Genomic DNA, 12,510 nt, shown 5'->3' with positions numbered 1-12,510 from the left:
CCTGGTCTGACTTCTGCGGCAAGTGGACCTGAAGTCATTCACCAGGGAGGGCTTGGGTGAGGGGCTTACAACCTCCTCCTAGTAATGTGTAAAGTACCCATGTCACAAAGCTGCGTGCATGTCAAGTCCCCAGTTGGCTCTGGACAGAGCACTTCTTTCTCTTAGGGCCACCTAGCAGGGTCCTGTTGGTCCACCTGGCAGAAGAAACCTCCCAGGTGGAGGAGGAACTGGCTAGGTTGGGAGGACTTGGCTCTAAAAGTATTTAGAGAACTGCCCACTCTGGGTCTGGTGGCTTTGGGACATATAGGGGGTGATCTTCATAGTAGGGCTCCTCAAGGGTGCTAGCATGGGCAGGGCTGGGGTTGAGGGCTCTCAAAATCAATGCTTCTGGGCTGGAGAGATGGCTTAGTGGTTGAGGCACTTGCCTGCAAAGCTAAAGGACCCAGGTTCGATTCCCCAGGACCCACTAAGCCAGATGCATGAGGTGGCGCATGTGTCTGGAGTTCATTTGTAGTGGCTGGAGGCCCTGGCATGCCCATTCTCCCCCTCTCTCTTCCGCAGATAAATAAATTAAAATTTGAAAAATCAGTACTTCTAAATAGGCATGGTGGCGCTCGCCTTTAATCTGAGCACTGGGGAGGCAGAGGTAGGAGGACTGCAGTGAGTTTGAGGCCACCCTGAGACTATATAGTGAATTCCAGGCCAGCCTGGACTCAAGCGAGACCCTACCTCCAAAAGAAGAAAAAGGGGGAAAAAATCAGTACTTCTGTTTAGATCCAATGCCCATGAGGGCTGGGATATACTCATGTAAGAGTGGTCATGAGATTCCAACGAAGCCTGCCGAAGTGAAGCTAATTTGGGACAGTGCCAGAGTCAAGAGTAAATGGTGGCCTGGAGAGATGGCTTAGTGGTTAAGGCATTTGCCTGCAAAGCCAAAGGACCCCAGTTTGATTCTCCAGGACTCACGTAAGCCAGATGCACAAGGTGGCACCTGCATCTGGAGTTCATTTACAGTGGCTGAGGGCCCTGGTGTGCCCAATCTCTCTCTCTCTCTCTCTACCTATCTGCCTTTCTCTCAAATAAATAAATATTTTTTTTAAAAAAGAGTAAATGGAAAGCTGGATGCACAGGCATATCCTTGTAATTCCTGCATTCATGAGACATAATGAGTTTGAGATCAGTTTCTATGAAGCAAGACTGTCTCAATAAATTAATAATAAATAAGTAACTAACAGTAAAAGGGAGCTTTCTGAGCATTCTAGGCACCACAGGAGAGGATGCCGGGGTTCAAGGGATTTGACCTTGACTTGCTGGTTCTGCGTACTCAGGGTCATGAGGGGCATGGCCATTGCAGTGGACAGAGGAAGAGAGACACTTCCAATTCCTGCGCTGTTCCCACCACGGCTCCCCTGCCCCACCCCTTCCTGCTGCGTTGCTGCTCAGGTCTTACCTCAAACTCTGGGGTGGGGCCACCCTAGGGCTTTGGACTCCCACAGGATGGGCCTAGACATCTAGACTCCCCCTTCTGGGGTGGGGTGGGGTAACAGAGCCAGACATTCGCCGCACAGCAGCAGGAGGGCATTGGAACCTCCAACCCTGGCCATGGTGCCCCTCAGCCACTGTCACCTGGGGCTTTGCATGTGGCAGGGGTGTCTGGGGATGGCGCAGCTCAGGCTGTATTCCACCAAGACAAGGCAGGAAACCCTGAGTCCTTCCAGCTTAAGTACCCTGAGGCCTGGGCATCAGTCACAGCCTGGGGGCCGATGTCACCGGTCCTGTTTGGCCAGGAGTGGGCAGCAAGCCACCTCTTTTATTGGGCCTTCCTCTCACCCAGGCCCCAGGAAGACCAGTCTGCCAGTCAGGTATCAAGTCCAGCATGGTTACGCCAGAGAAACAGGGTTGGCAGCCTGGCTGGACCAGCCCTGCCACTGAAATGATGGAGGAGGCCAGGTGGAAACTTGGAACTTTTATTAAATACTCATTCACCCGCTTGCCACCACCACCCAGAGCAGGAAAAAAAAAAATTATCAAAATGGAATTAAAAAAAAATCACGGAACAAATTCAACCCTAACCCCAGCAGTCCAGGTACGGGCCACTCCCTGCCTCTTTGCTACAGAGGTTAGGGGGTGCTGGGGGGTGTTGGAGAGGACCCCTTCACTCCATCACAGGCCCCTGAGGAATTCATTCTGACTGTGGTGGCAGGAGGTCCCTAGTGCCAAGTTGCCAGGCATCTTGGCTGCCCCAGGAGGTGATTATTGCTGGGAGAGGCTGGGTTGAAAAACTGTCTGTCCTTCCCCTGGCAGATGTGACCAGTCCGGGTGGAGGCCAGTGCTCATCCACCAAGTCCCCATCTTTCTGAGAAGGGAGAGGACTGAAGAGGAAGAGTGGGTACCTGGGGCGTCTCCCACGGCCTAGCCCTCTTCTCAGGCGTGGCCCCAGCCCCTGCACCTGGGCTGCTTTCCTGCGGCCTTCTCACCCCGAGACCTCTGTGGCCGCCATTCACGTGTCAGCCCCGGCGGGGGCCCGGCGGCCCAGCTGTGTGCGAGCGTGGCTTCTCCTCCAGCCCTCCTGGGCTCAGCAGCCGCTCTCTGACACGGTGGTCTCCAGGGTCACCGCCCCTTGCTGCATGGCAGCGGTGGCCACGCTGATGGCCTCTTCCAGGGTCTGCTGCTCCTCCAGCTGTGGAGCAGAGGCAGGCAGCAAGCAGGGACGCTAGCATCTGCTCCCATGACCAGGGAGTCAGTTCCCTGGCAGGGTCCCCTGGCTGGGAACCACAGGCCGGCCCAGGGTCACAGAGACCAGTTTGTTCACAGAAGAGAGGCAGGCTGGCAGAGAGGACCTCGGGGATCTACTCCAGCCTTATCGCCCAGGTGAAGAAGCCGACTTGAAGGGATGAAGGACTTGGATCACAGGGGCCCTGCCATCAGCCATCTTCCCCATTCTACCTCAGCCGGAGCATGTGGATGGAGGTGGAAAAGGACCTGTTCTCCACAGCGGGCTTTCTCTTTAACACCTGTGCCTAATCTCCCCCCAGCCCTCATCTCTCTCCGGCAGGGATCCCATTTCCTCCTGCAGGGCTACCCACCTGCACTGCAATGTGAGTTCCGTTGGCCGTGGCCAACAGCGCCACCTGTTGATGATGAAGAGATGCTACGCTCGAGTCCTCAGCCACCACCGCCCCAGAGGTAATGATTGTCACCTGAAACACAGGAGGAGGATTTTTTTTTCCTCACCCATCTGTAGCACCTTCCCCTTCCCCCACACCAAATAAATTCTCTCCACAAAAGTGGCCAAAAACAATTCAGAAGGAATGCATAAAGCCATTATGGGTCAGGTTAATAGGCTGGGGGCTTCAATAAATGAGGCTGGATTTCAACTTAGAGACCAACTGAATTTAGGGCTTTCTTTTCTTCTTCTTCTTTTTTTTTTTTTTTGAGATGATATTGAGGATTAAACCCCAGGCTTTATGCATGGTAAGGCAAGCACTCTACCACTGAACTGTATCCACATCCTATTTATCTATCTACTTTTATTTTATTTTTGCTGTTTTTATTTTATTTATTTATTTATTTTTTTTAGAAATGGAATTCTCGTATTTATTTATTTTTATTTATTTATTTGCAAGCAGAGAGAGAGAGAGATAGGGAGAGAAGAGAGACAGAGAGAGAATGGGTGCACCAGGGCCTGTAGCCACTGCAAACAAGCTCCATACCCATGTGCCCCTTGTGCATCTGGCTTATGTGGGTCCTGGGGAATCGAACCTGGGTTCTTTGGCTTCACAGGCAAATGCCTTAATGGCTAAGCCATCCCTCCAGCCCTATTTTTGCTGTTTTAAAAAATATTTTATTTTTATTTATTTGAGAGCAGGAAAGAGGCAGTGAGAGAGAGAAATGAATGTGGGCAACAGGGCTTCCAGCCACTGCAAACGAACTCCAGATGCATACACCACCTTCTGCATGTAGTCTATATGGGTCCTAGGGAATCAAACCAACATCCCTTGGTTTTGCAGGCAAGCGCCTTAACTGCTAAGCCATCTCTCCAGCTCTATCTATCTACTTTTGTGTGGGGGTGGAGGACAAAAGTCAATGTCAGGTGTCTTCTCGGCCATTCTCCACCTCTTTTACTGCGGCAGGGTCTCAGTGAACCTAGCACTCACTGATTCAGCTAGACCAGCTGGCCAGCAGGCCCTGGGGAACCTCCTGTGTCCACACCCGGTGCTGGGACTACAGGTATGTGCTACCACACCTGGAACTTTTTTTTTTCTTTAGTTTTTGAAATAGAGTTCTCACTCCAGTCCAGGCTGACCTGGAATTCAGTCTCAGGGTGGCCTTGAACTCATGGTGATTCCCCTACCTCTGCCTTCTGAGTGCAGGGATTAAATGTGTGCACCACCACACCTGGCTCTTAGCTGGCTTTTATTTGGATGTTGGGATTCTGAGATAGGGGTTTGCTAAATTGCTCAGGTGGCCTTGAACTTAAATTCTCCTGAGTAGCTGAGATTATAGGCATGTGCCATCACATGTAAGCTAGAAACTTTCATGATCCCCATTAAGGGCTTTTAAAGATTTTTTTTTCCCAGTACTGGAGATTGAACCCAGGGTCTCAAACATGCTAGGCAGGCACTCTACCATGGAACTATATCCTTAACTTTTTTTTTTTTTTTTTTTTTTTTTTTTTGAGGTAGGGTTTCACTCTAGTCCAGGTTGACCTGGAATTTACTGTGCAGTCTCTGGGTGGCCTTGAACTCACAGTGATCCTCCTGCCTCTGCCTCCCCAGTGCTGGTATTAAAGGCATGCACCACCGCGCCCAGCTTTATTCCTAACTTTCTCATTTGAAACAGTATCTTGCTTAGCTGCCCAGTCTGTCCTTGGACTTTTAACCCCTCTGCCTCTGCCTCCCAGGTAGTTAGCTGGTCTCCCAGGCCTGCGTCTGCCAACAGGCCTGTGATGGAAGAATTTACGTCAGGGAATCTGTGTCCCATGGAAAGGCTGGACTTGTTTGACCCGCATTTTAACGTCCACCCCACGGAAAGGGTAAGAGAACAAGAAACCCCAAGCAAACCGCCTGGCCATACGGGCTGTGTCTGGGTGCCATCAGCGCTGACCATGGTGACCGTATGTGTGCCAGATGTGGCCAAGTCATCGTCATGACTGGGAAGGGTGAGCGTGGTGCTGCCATGCTGGGTCACCACACTGATGGCACTTCCTAGGGCCTGCAGGTCTTCTGGGGACAGGCTGACCTGCTGACAGGAGGGAGATGAGCTGGAGTGCCACGGGGTCGTCTGGATGCCCCACATCGTCTGCTGCCCCAGACACACCTGGCTTATGGTAAGGCAGGGTGGCTTCAGACACGTCATGGGGGTGGGGGAGGGCCAGAGGACAGGTGCACAAACCAGGGCCAGTGTTGCAGAGAGTGCCACTAAGAGAAGCCCACCTCTCTGCCTGTCTGCCTGACTCATCTCCCCGGCAACTCTGCAAGGAAGAGGTGCACTGGACAGGGAGGGTGTAGCCTAGGGGCAGTTACAGTTGCTCTGATGGCCAGCAGCACTGTGGACTCCCTGACCCCTAGAACACTCTTCCAGAAGCTGAGACCCGGCTGCAGCACCGGGAGGAACAGGAGCTGGGCTATGAGACTGGCCCCCGGCCTCAGCTCTTTGAGGTCCTAAAACTTCACACGGGCCTGTCCGCCAGTCTTCAGGGTTTCTACCTGCTGGGCACCGTCCTGAGTGATCAGAGCCACCTGTGGGGCTCCGTCCTCCTCGGTCACCATGGCGACTTGGGCTGGGACGTCATCCCCCTCTTCCTTCATCTCTGAACGGTAGGCAATGTGCGCTCGCTTGGGTGGTGGACTTTCCTCAGTGGCAGAGGCAGCTGGGAGAGGAGAGTCCAGGCTGCCACTTGCTGCAGGATGCCAGGGAGGCCCAGCTGGCCACACCTCCCTGTGCCCATTTCCTCACCCTCCAGCTGCTGCTGCTCATACAGGGCCTGCTCGCTCTCCTCCGTGGCCTCCAGCTCGCCATGCGCGCTGCGCTTATGCATGGCCAACGTGGAGGTCTGCCGGTAGGTCTTGCCGCAGCTGCTGCACGTGTAGGGCTTGCAGTGCGTGTGCACCACGTGGTGTTTGTACAGGCTTGAGTACTCGGTGAAGCGCTTCCCGCAGCCCGGTACCGTGCAAACGTATGGCTTCTCCCCTGGGGACACTGGGCTGTGAGGGGGGGTGGGAACTGGGGCTGACAAAGGGAAGCTAAGGGGTTAGATGGGGAGGGGGTTGGCGAAGGGCGAGCCAGAGGAAAGGAGTCCTGAACATCATGAGTGGACAGCGTTGGGGAAGGTGGACAGGGAGAATGCGAGGGACCTCTGGACCTAGAGACAAGCTGGAGAAAGAATGGGGATGGGGCAAGGCTGGGTTAGAGAAGGGTGGGGGGCAGGGAAATCTAAGGTTAGAGTGAGGATGAGCACGGTGGATAGAAGAAGAGAGATGGTGGAAAAAAGACTGAAGTGTCAAGTGCGACTGGAGAGATGGGACACATGGCGGATGGATGGCAGGAAGCTGGACAAGGAGCGCGGCACTGGGAAGGTGAGAGCCCAGGAGTCATATGCACAGCACATGGCGGGCATTGAGAGTGGCACCTCACCCTGCTTTTTCTAGACCTTTCCTGACCCTGGCCTCTTAGAACCTCCGCCAGACAGGAGTGTTTTGAGAGGGACAGAGGTGTGGGTAGGAGCTGAGGGACCTTGTAGAAGTTGGGTGACAGCTGTCACACAGGACCCAGCCGCAAATGGGGGGCCTGTCTACTGCAGGTGAAGCAGTGACTCAACCGCAGCCCAGCCTGCAGTGGCTGGCAGAGAAGGGCCGAGGGCTGAGAGAGGTCCTAGTCTGGACGCCCACCGAAGAGGGAGGTGGGGCTCGGAGAGGGCGGTCCTTGCATGCCAGCTGGCCCACCTGTGTGGATGCGCACGTGATTCTTGTAGTTGGTGGCGCTGGTGAAGCCACGGCCACAGTGGGGTTCGGGGCAGGTGTACGGCCGTTCGCCTGTGTGGGTGCGCACATGGACCTTGCGGATATTTGACGTGGTGAAGGAGCGGCCACAGCCCTCGAAAGGGCACCGGAACGGGCGTTCACCTGTACAGATGGGGGTGTGAGGGGAAGGGTGGCACTGGGCTCTGGGTCTAACTCTGAGAGGCAGAGTGAGCCCCCGCTGCCTGTCCCCAGGGAACAGGTGGGCAGGGCTTGACCTACCTGTGTGGGTCCGGACATGCTTCTGCAGGTCCCCTGAGGTCTTGAAGGCCTTGCTGCACAGCTCCTCCGGGCACTTGTACGGCTTCTCCCCGGTGTGGGTGCGAACATGGCTCTTTAGCCCGTAGCCTGTCCACGTGCGGCGTGTGGGGACAGGGACAGGCATCACAACAGTGGCCAGTGGGTCCTCCCCTGCCCGCCTCATTTTGCAGCTCTTCATCTCCAGCTGTCTTGGGGAGGCCTAAAATAGCCACTCTTCCCCACCTAACTGACAGGTAAGGGGGTGGACAGAGCCCACTCTGCCCTGTGGCCCTATCCAGGGCAGGTGGAGGGAGGCATTCCAGAATGTGAGTCTGAGGAGGAGGCTGGAGAACCAAACCCTGGATGTCCTACTTCCGGAGGGCACTAGAAAGCCGGGAGAAGCGTGGTCCCCGGGCGCCCACAGAGATAGCTGCGGGAGATGGGAGGAGAGGAGGGCCTCCGCATATGCCTCCGCCTCCTGCTGGCCCAAGCGTCTTTCTCGGTGCAGTTTCCTTCAGGGGGTGCACCTTACAGTGGCTTCTATGGATGGCAGCCTGTGCTTGGCCCCCAAAATGAGCTAGAATCCTCTGCCCTCAACCTGTCTTCTTCCAGGTTTGTTACCTGTGGCAAAGGCCTTTCCGCAGCTGGGGAAGTCACACCTGTAGGGCCGGTCACCCGTGTGAGCCCGTTCGTGCACCTGTGGGGATAAGCAATCCCGTAATTCAGAGGGACAAGGGTCCGGCCTGGGCGCTTTGGCTCTCTGTAGGGCCCCGAGTCTCTTCCCTCCGGCACTGTTCCTGTGCCACAGCCACCTGTGTGGACATGTCTGAACAGGTGTCTCTTCATCCAGTGGGTAACGCTCAAGCCACATGCGGGGACCAGTCCAGTGAACGCGGAAAGGTAGTGACAGCCTGGCAGGGAAGAGGGCAGAGCTGGAAGCTTTCCATCAGCCAACTCACCTTGAGGTGATGGGCAGTGGTGTAGAGACGCCCACAGCCCTTGTACCCACAGCGGAACGCTCTGTCTCCAACCTGCTGCGCGGTGCCATTACGGGGAGTCTGGCTTTCACGCAAAACCTGGGGGGAAAAATCTTGGAGTCCCTATATGTTCTCCCCAAGGGAGACAGGGAAGGGGTGGACACAGGGCCCAGCTGGCGGTGTCAGACCCAATAAAGACCGAAGACTGCCTGAAGCCTCTGAGAGACAATGCCAGACAGGCAGGGAACAAACATTCAGGCATGCCACCCGATGGGGCTGTCAAGTGGAGTCACCACACACCTCTGATATTGAGGGAGGACTAAGTGTCAGAGCGGCTGTGACTGCTTTGGAAGAGTTTCCTAGACAACCAGAAAGGTGGCGAACGGGGTGGCTGGATGGCCAGGCAGAGTCAGAAACTTCTGTTGACCACACGTACCTGGGAGGCTGTGGCTCTGATACATGGCCCCTTCCTCATAGTGGAAGAGCCTGCTGAGGAGGGACATGAGCAGCAGGGCCTGCTGTGGGGTTGGGCTCACCCACGTTCTCCTGACAGGGCATGAGGCGCAGAATAAAATGACCCCCAGCAGAAGTGCCCACAGAGGTGACAGAAGCCTCAACCCTAACCATCGTGCCCAAGGGACTCCTGTTTCATCCTGTCTCCCATGAACTCCCTATGCCAGCCTCAGGCAGTCTTTCCTCCCCCCCCCTTTTTTTTTGTTGTTGGTGCTGTTTTTGGTTTTTCGAGGTAGGGTCTACTATAGCCCAGACTGACTTGGAATTCATTATGTAGTCTCAGGGTGGCCTTGAACTCACGGCAATTCTACTACCTCTGCCTCAGGAGCCCTGGGATTAAAGGTGTGCGCCACCACACCTGGTTAGGCAGTCTTTCTGGGATATTGCAAGAGCACAGTGGTCTTTCCAGGAGCTTCTCAAACAGCTCTGGGGACAAAAGGGGGTAAGGTCAAATTCATGGTGAGGTCAGGGGGTCACACAGCCAGCAGCTTCAAGGGCGCTGAAGAAGCAGGGTGGGCCAGCATGGTGGTGCATGCCTTCCTCCCATCACTGGGAGGCTGATGCACAGGACTGCCATGAGTGGCTTTATGGTAGAGCAAGAAGGAAATTGTCTCTTCAAAAGGAAGCCCAGCTAGGCGTGGTAAAACACATCTTTAATCCCAGGAGGCAGAGGCAAGAGGATCGCTGTGAGTTCGAGGTCACCCTGAGACTCCATAGTGAATTCCAGGTCAGCCTGGGCTAGAGTGAGACCCTACCTTGAAAAAACAAACAAAACAAAACAAAATAAAAATCCCAAAGCCTTACAGCGCCACTTTAGACTGCGCCCGCTCTAGCCGCTCTCTCTAGCCGCGGTGCTTTGGGAGGCTTTGCGGTCCAGCCTCGGTGGGAGCACCCGCGCTGGGAGACCAGACCCCTCTCCTCCTCAGGCCTCGTGCCCAAGGACCCAAGCTGCCTGCTCACACGCCCTAGTCACTGCCCACTGGGTTCATTTTCCCACATGACTCGGCAAGTCACAGAGAAGCGAGCAGAGAAGGGAGGAGTATCTGGCCTCAGTGGACGGGAAAACTAACGAGAAATGGACAGGGGTTTTCCAAAGAGCACAGAGGGTTATCACAGCAGCCTGAGTGAGTCTGGGCCTGACTTTCCACCCCACGGCGGCCACCGTTCCCAAGAACAGCTTTCCCTCTGCAGGGATCGCATAAACGAGGCCAAGTGCCAACAGCTGGGCGTGGTCTTGGCCAGCTGGGATGCGCAGCCTGGACAGGACGTGGAAAGAGGAGCTGAGGGAGCTGCAGTGGAGGGGCAGGGGCAGTGGTAGCCCAGGCTGTGCCCAAGCATGGGGCTGCCCTCGTCCTCTAGAGAGGGGAAGTTCTGGCAGGGCCAACAGGCAGTGGGCAGCTGCGGTGCCACCCTTCCAAGTGCTGGTGGCATTGGGCTCTGGGTGCTCACCTTGGTGGCATACTGTTCTAGGGCCACCACCGTGTCTGCACTGAAGCCCTCTTCATCTTCTGCCGCCAGGTCCTCCAAGCCCACCTCAGTCTGCACCGCCAGGATGGTGCTGTCTGACGGTATAGCCACGGGGTGGTGAATGTAGGCAGTGGAGCCATCCTCCAGCTGGACGGCTTCCAGGGCACTGGGGTCATAGCCCTCTGCAGGAACATGCCATTAGCCCAGTGCCACACAAGGGGAGGAGTTAAGAAGTAGTGTGGACACCAAGCGGGGTTTATCATGGCGCTTCTCCAGGACCCTCACTGTGGTTTCCTCTGGCTGGCCCACCTGGGGCTCTCTCTCATAGGACAAACCTCCCAGGGTGCACTGAGTGGAACTCTCTAGCTCCCTGAGGATCTGACAGGCCAGCACCATCTTGACCTGGGTGATCCTAAGGACTTCCTGGCCAGTTGCCCCTCGAGATTCTCCAGGCAGCACGGCATCCATAGGGACTTAAAAACTTAAAAAAAAAAAAAGTTATTTGCAAGGAGAGGGAGGGAATGAATGAACATGGGCATGCCAGGGCCTCCTGCTACTGCAAATGAACTCCAGATGCATGCGCTAGCTTTACATGGGTACTGAGGAATCAAACCTGGGCCAGCAGGCTTCCAAGCAAGTGCCTTTAACTGCTGAGCCATCTCCCCAGCCCTCCATAAGGACTCTTGCAGGACAGAATGATGTCAGCTCACTGTAACAGTTTGGGTGGTCTCAGGACAAAGACACAAAGATGTGAGCTCACTGTCTAACAGTTTAGGTGGTCTCAGGACAAAGACACAAAGATGTGAGCTCACTGTAACAGTCTAGGTGGTCTCAGGACAAAGACACAAGCCCTCATTCCGAAATGTCCTGAGTACTCTGACCTGCCTCTCTCACTCTGGCTTCCTCTTACTCCGGCTCTGTCTCCCAGCCTTCTCCCTACCCTATGTCTGAGCAGGCTGGTTCCATCTGGAGTACTAAGCCTATAATCTGTGAGTAAGACCCCAAATGGAGGTCACATAACCAAATGTGGGGGGTCATGAAAAATTGGGCAATAGTAAAATGTTTCTGAATGTGAGAAGATCAAAAATTAATTTGAAATCAGACGCATTAAGAACACAGTTGTTTTGGGTAGCACTTGCCCATGTTATGCCACGTGACTTCACAGCAGCCTTGACTTTGAACACGCATGTGCGCCACGCGCTGCGCCTGCCGTCACATCATGCAGTGTTGGCAAACAACGCCTAAAACACCCCAGCTCCAGTCTCAGACGTCAGTGCAGTTACTGTACATACAAAGCGTTCTCCCCTTACGGGAATATAATGGCTTCACTACAGAACACAAGAGGAGCTGAAGAGATTGCTCAGTGGTTAAGGCACTTGCCTGTGAAACCTAAGCACCCAGGTTTGATTCCTTAGGACCCACGTAAGCCAGATGCACAAGGCGGCACATGCGTCTGGATTTTGTTTGCAGTGGCCAGAGGTCTTGGAGCATCCACTCTCTCTCTCTCTCTCTCTCTCTTTCTCTCAAATAAATAAACCACAGTATTTTCCTGTCATTCCTCAACAAGTATCAAATTAGTTATCTTGGGATTATATTGTGTTAGAATGTTTAACTCCATGTCAGTGTTGGGCACACTCTCCTGTTACTGTTGTCCATTTATGTGGGCCAGAGGGTGATGTCCACCCTCTGCTCATGCCATTGTTTTCCTGTGCCATTATGGAGCTTCCCCCTTGAGCCTGTAAGCCAAAATAAACCTGTTTTTCCCACAAGCTGCTCTTGGTTGGGTGATTTCTACAAGCAATGGGGACATGACTGCAACAGGCCCTAAATATACAAGGACTGTGTGTCGACATGAAGCAGTATCTGAGCACAGGTGGCTCTAAGATCAAAATACGATTAACTCTGCAAAACGACGAAGATGCTTCATGGCCTGCGTGTCAATGTTCAGCCAAGATCTGGTCCTTTGTTTTGGTTTTTCAAGATAGGGTCTCGCTCTGGTCCAGGCTGACCTGGAATTCACTATGTAGTCTCAAGCTGGCCTCAAATTCACAGTGATCCTCCTACCTCTGCTTTCCGAGTGCTGGGATTAAAGGCGTGAGCCACCACACCTGGCTTGGCTTAATTTTTAATAAATGGTAAAATTATATGTATAGCAAAGAATTGTTTTAAAATAAATTTGTGGGGCTGGAGAGATGGCTCAGCAGTTAAGGTGCTTTCCTGTAAAGCCTAACAACCTGAGTTCACTTTCCCAGTATCCACATAAAGCCAGACACACACGGGCATATCCTTTAGGG

At 54.1% G+C, this 12,510-nt stretch overlaps 1 protein-coding gene across 10 annotated transcripts in view; it reads right to left on the bottom strand.

The window, feature by feature from the left end:
* Nucleotides 1-1,953: 1,953 nt before the first annotated feature.
* Nucleotides 1,954-12,510, bottom strand: part of Znf76 (zinc finger protein 76) — a 30,681-nt gene continuing 20,124 nt past the window's right edge. For 3 of the 10 annotated variants that reach the window (XM_045157445.1, XM_045157446.1, XM_045157444.1), the window contains exons 5-14: nt 10,199-10,398; nt 8,219-8,335; nt 7,881-7,956; nt 7,242-7,367; nt 6,945-7,124; nt 5,959-6,231; nt 5,709-5,872; nt 5,077-5,244; nt 3,087-3,200; nt 1,954-2,680 (exon numbers count right to left, since the gene is read on the bottom strand). In XM_045157445.1, coding sequence (XP_045013380.1) covers nt 2,576-2,680; nt 3,087-3,200; nt 5,077-5,244; nt 5,709-5,872; nt 5,959-6,231; nt 6,945-7,124; nt 7,242-7,367; nt 7,881-7,956; nt 8,219-8,335; nt 10,199-10,398 — 1,523 coding nt within the window. In that variant the 3' untranslated portion in view covers nt 1,954-2,575. Of the gene's footprint in view, nt 2,681-3,086; nt 3,201-5,063; nt 5,245-5,708; nt 5,873-5,958; nt 6,232-6,944; nt 7,125-7,241; nt 7,368-7,880; nt 7,957-8,218; nt 8,336-10,198; nt 10,399-12,510 lie in introns of all 10 variants that reach the window. The other 7 variants (XM_045157447.1, XM_045157448.1, XM_045157449.1 and 4 more) reach the window with 7 other exon arrangements.

Source organism: Jaculus jaculus, chromosome 8, assembly GCF_020740685.1.
Source record: "Jaculus jaculus isolate mJacJac1 chromosome 8, mJacJac1.mat.Y.cur, whole genome shotgun sequence".
Taxonomy (NCBI): domain Eukaryota; kingdom Metazoa; phylum Chordata; class Mammalia; order Rodentia; family Dipodidae; genus Jaculus; species Jaculus jaculus.
Note: the sequence above shows the minus strand (reverse complement) of the source record. Positions and strands in the feature narration are given on the sequence as shown.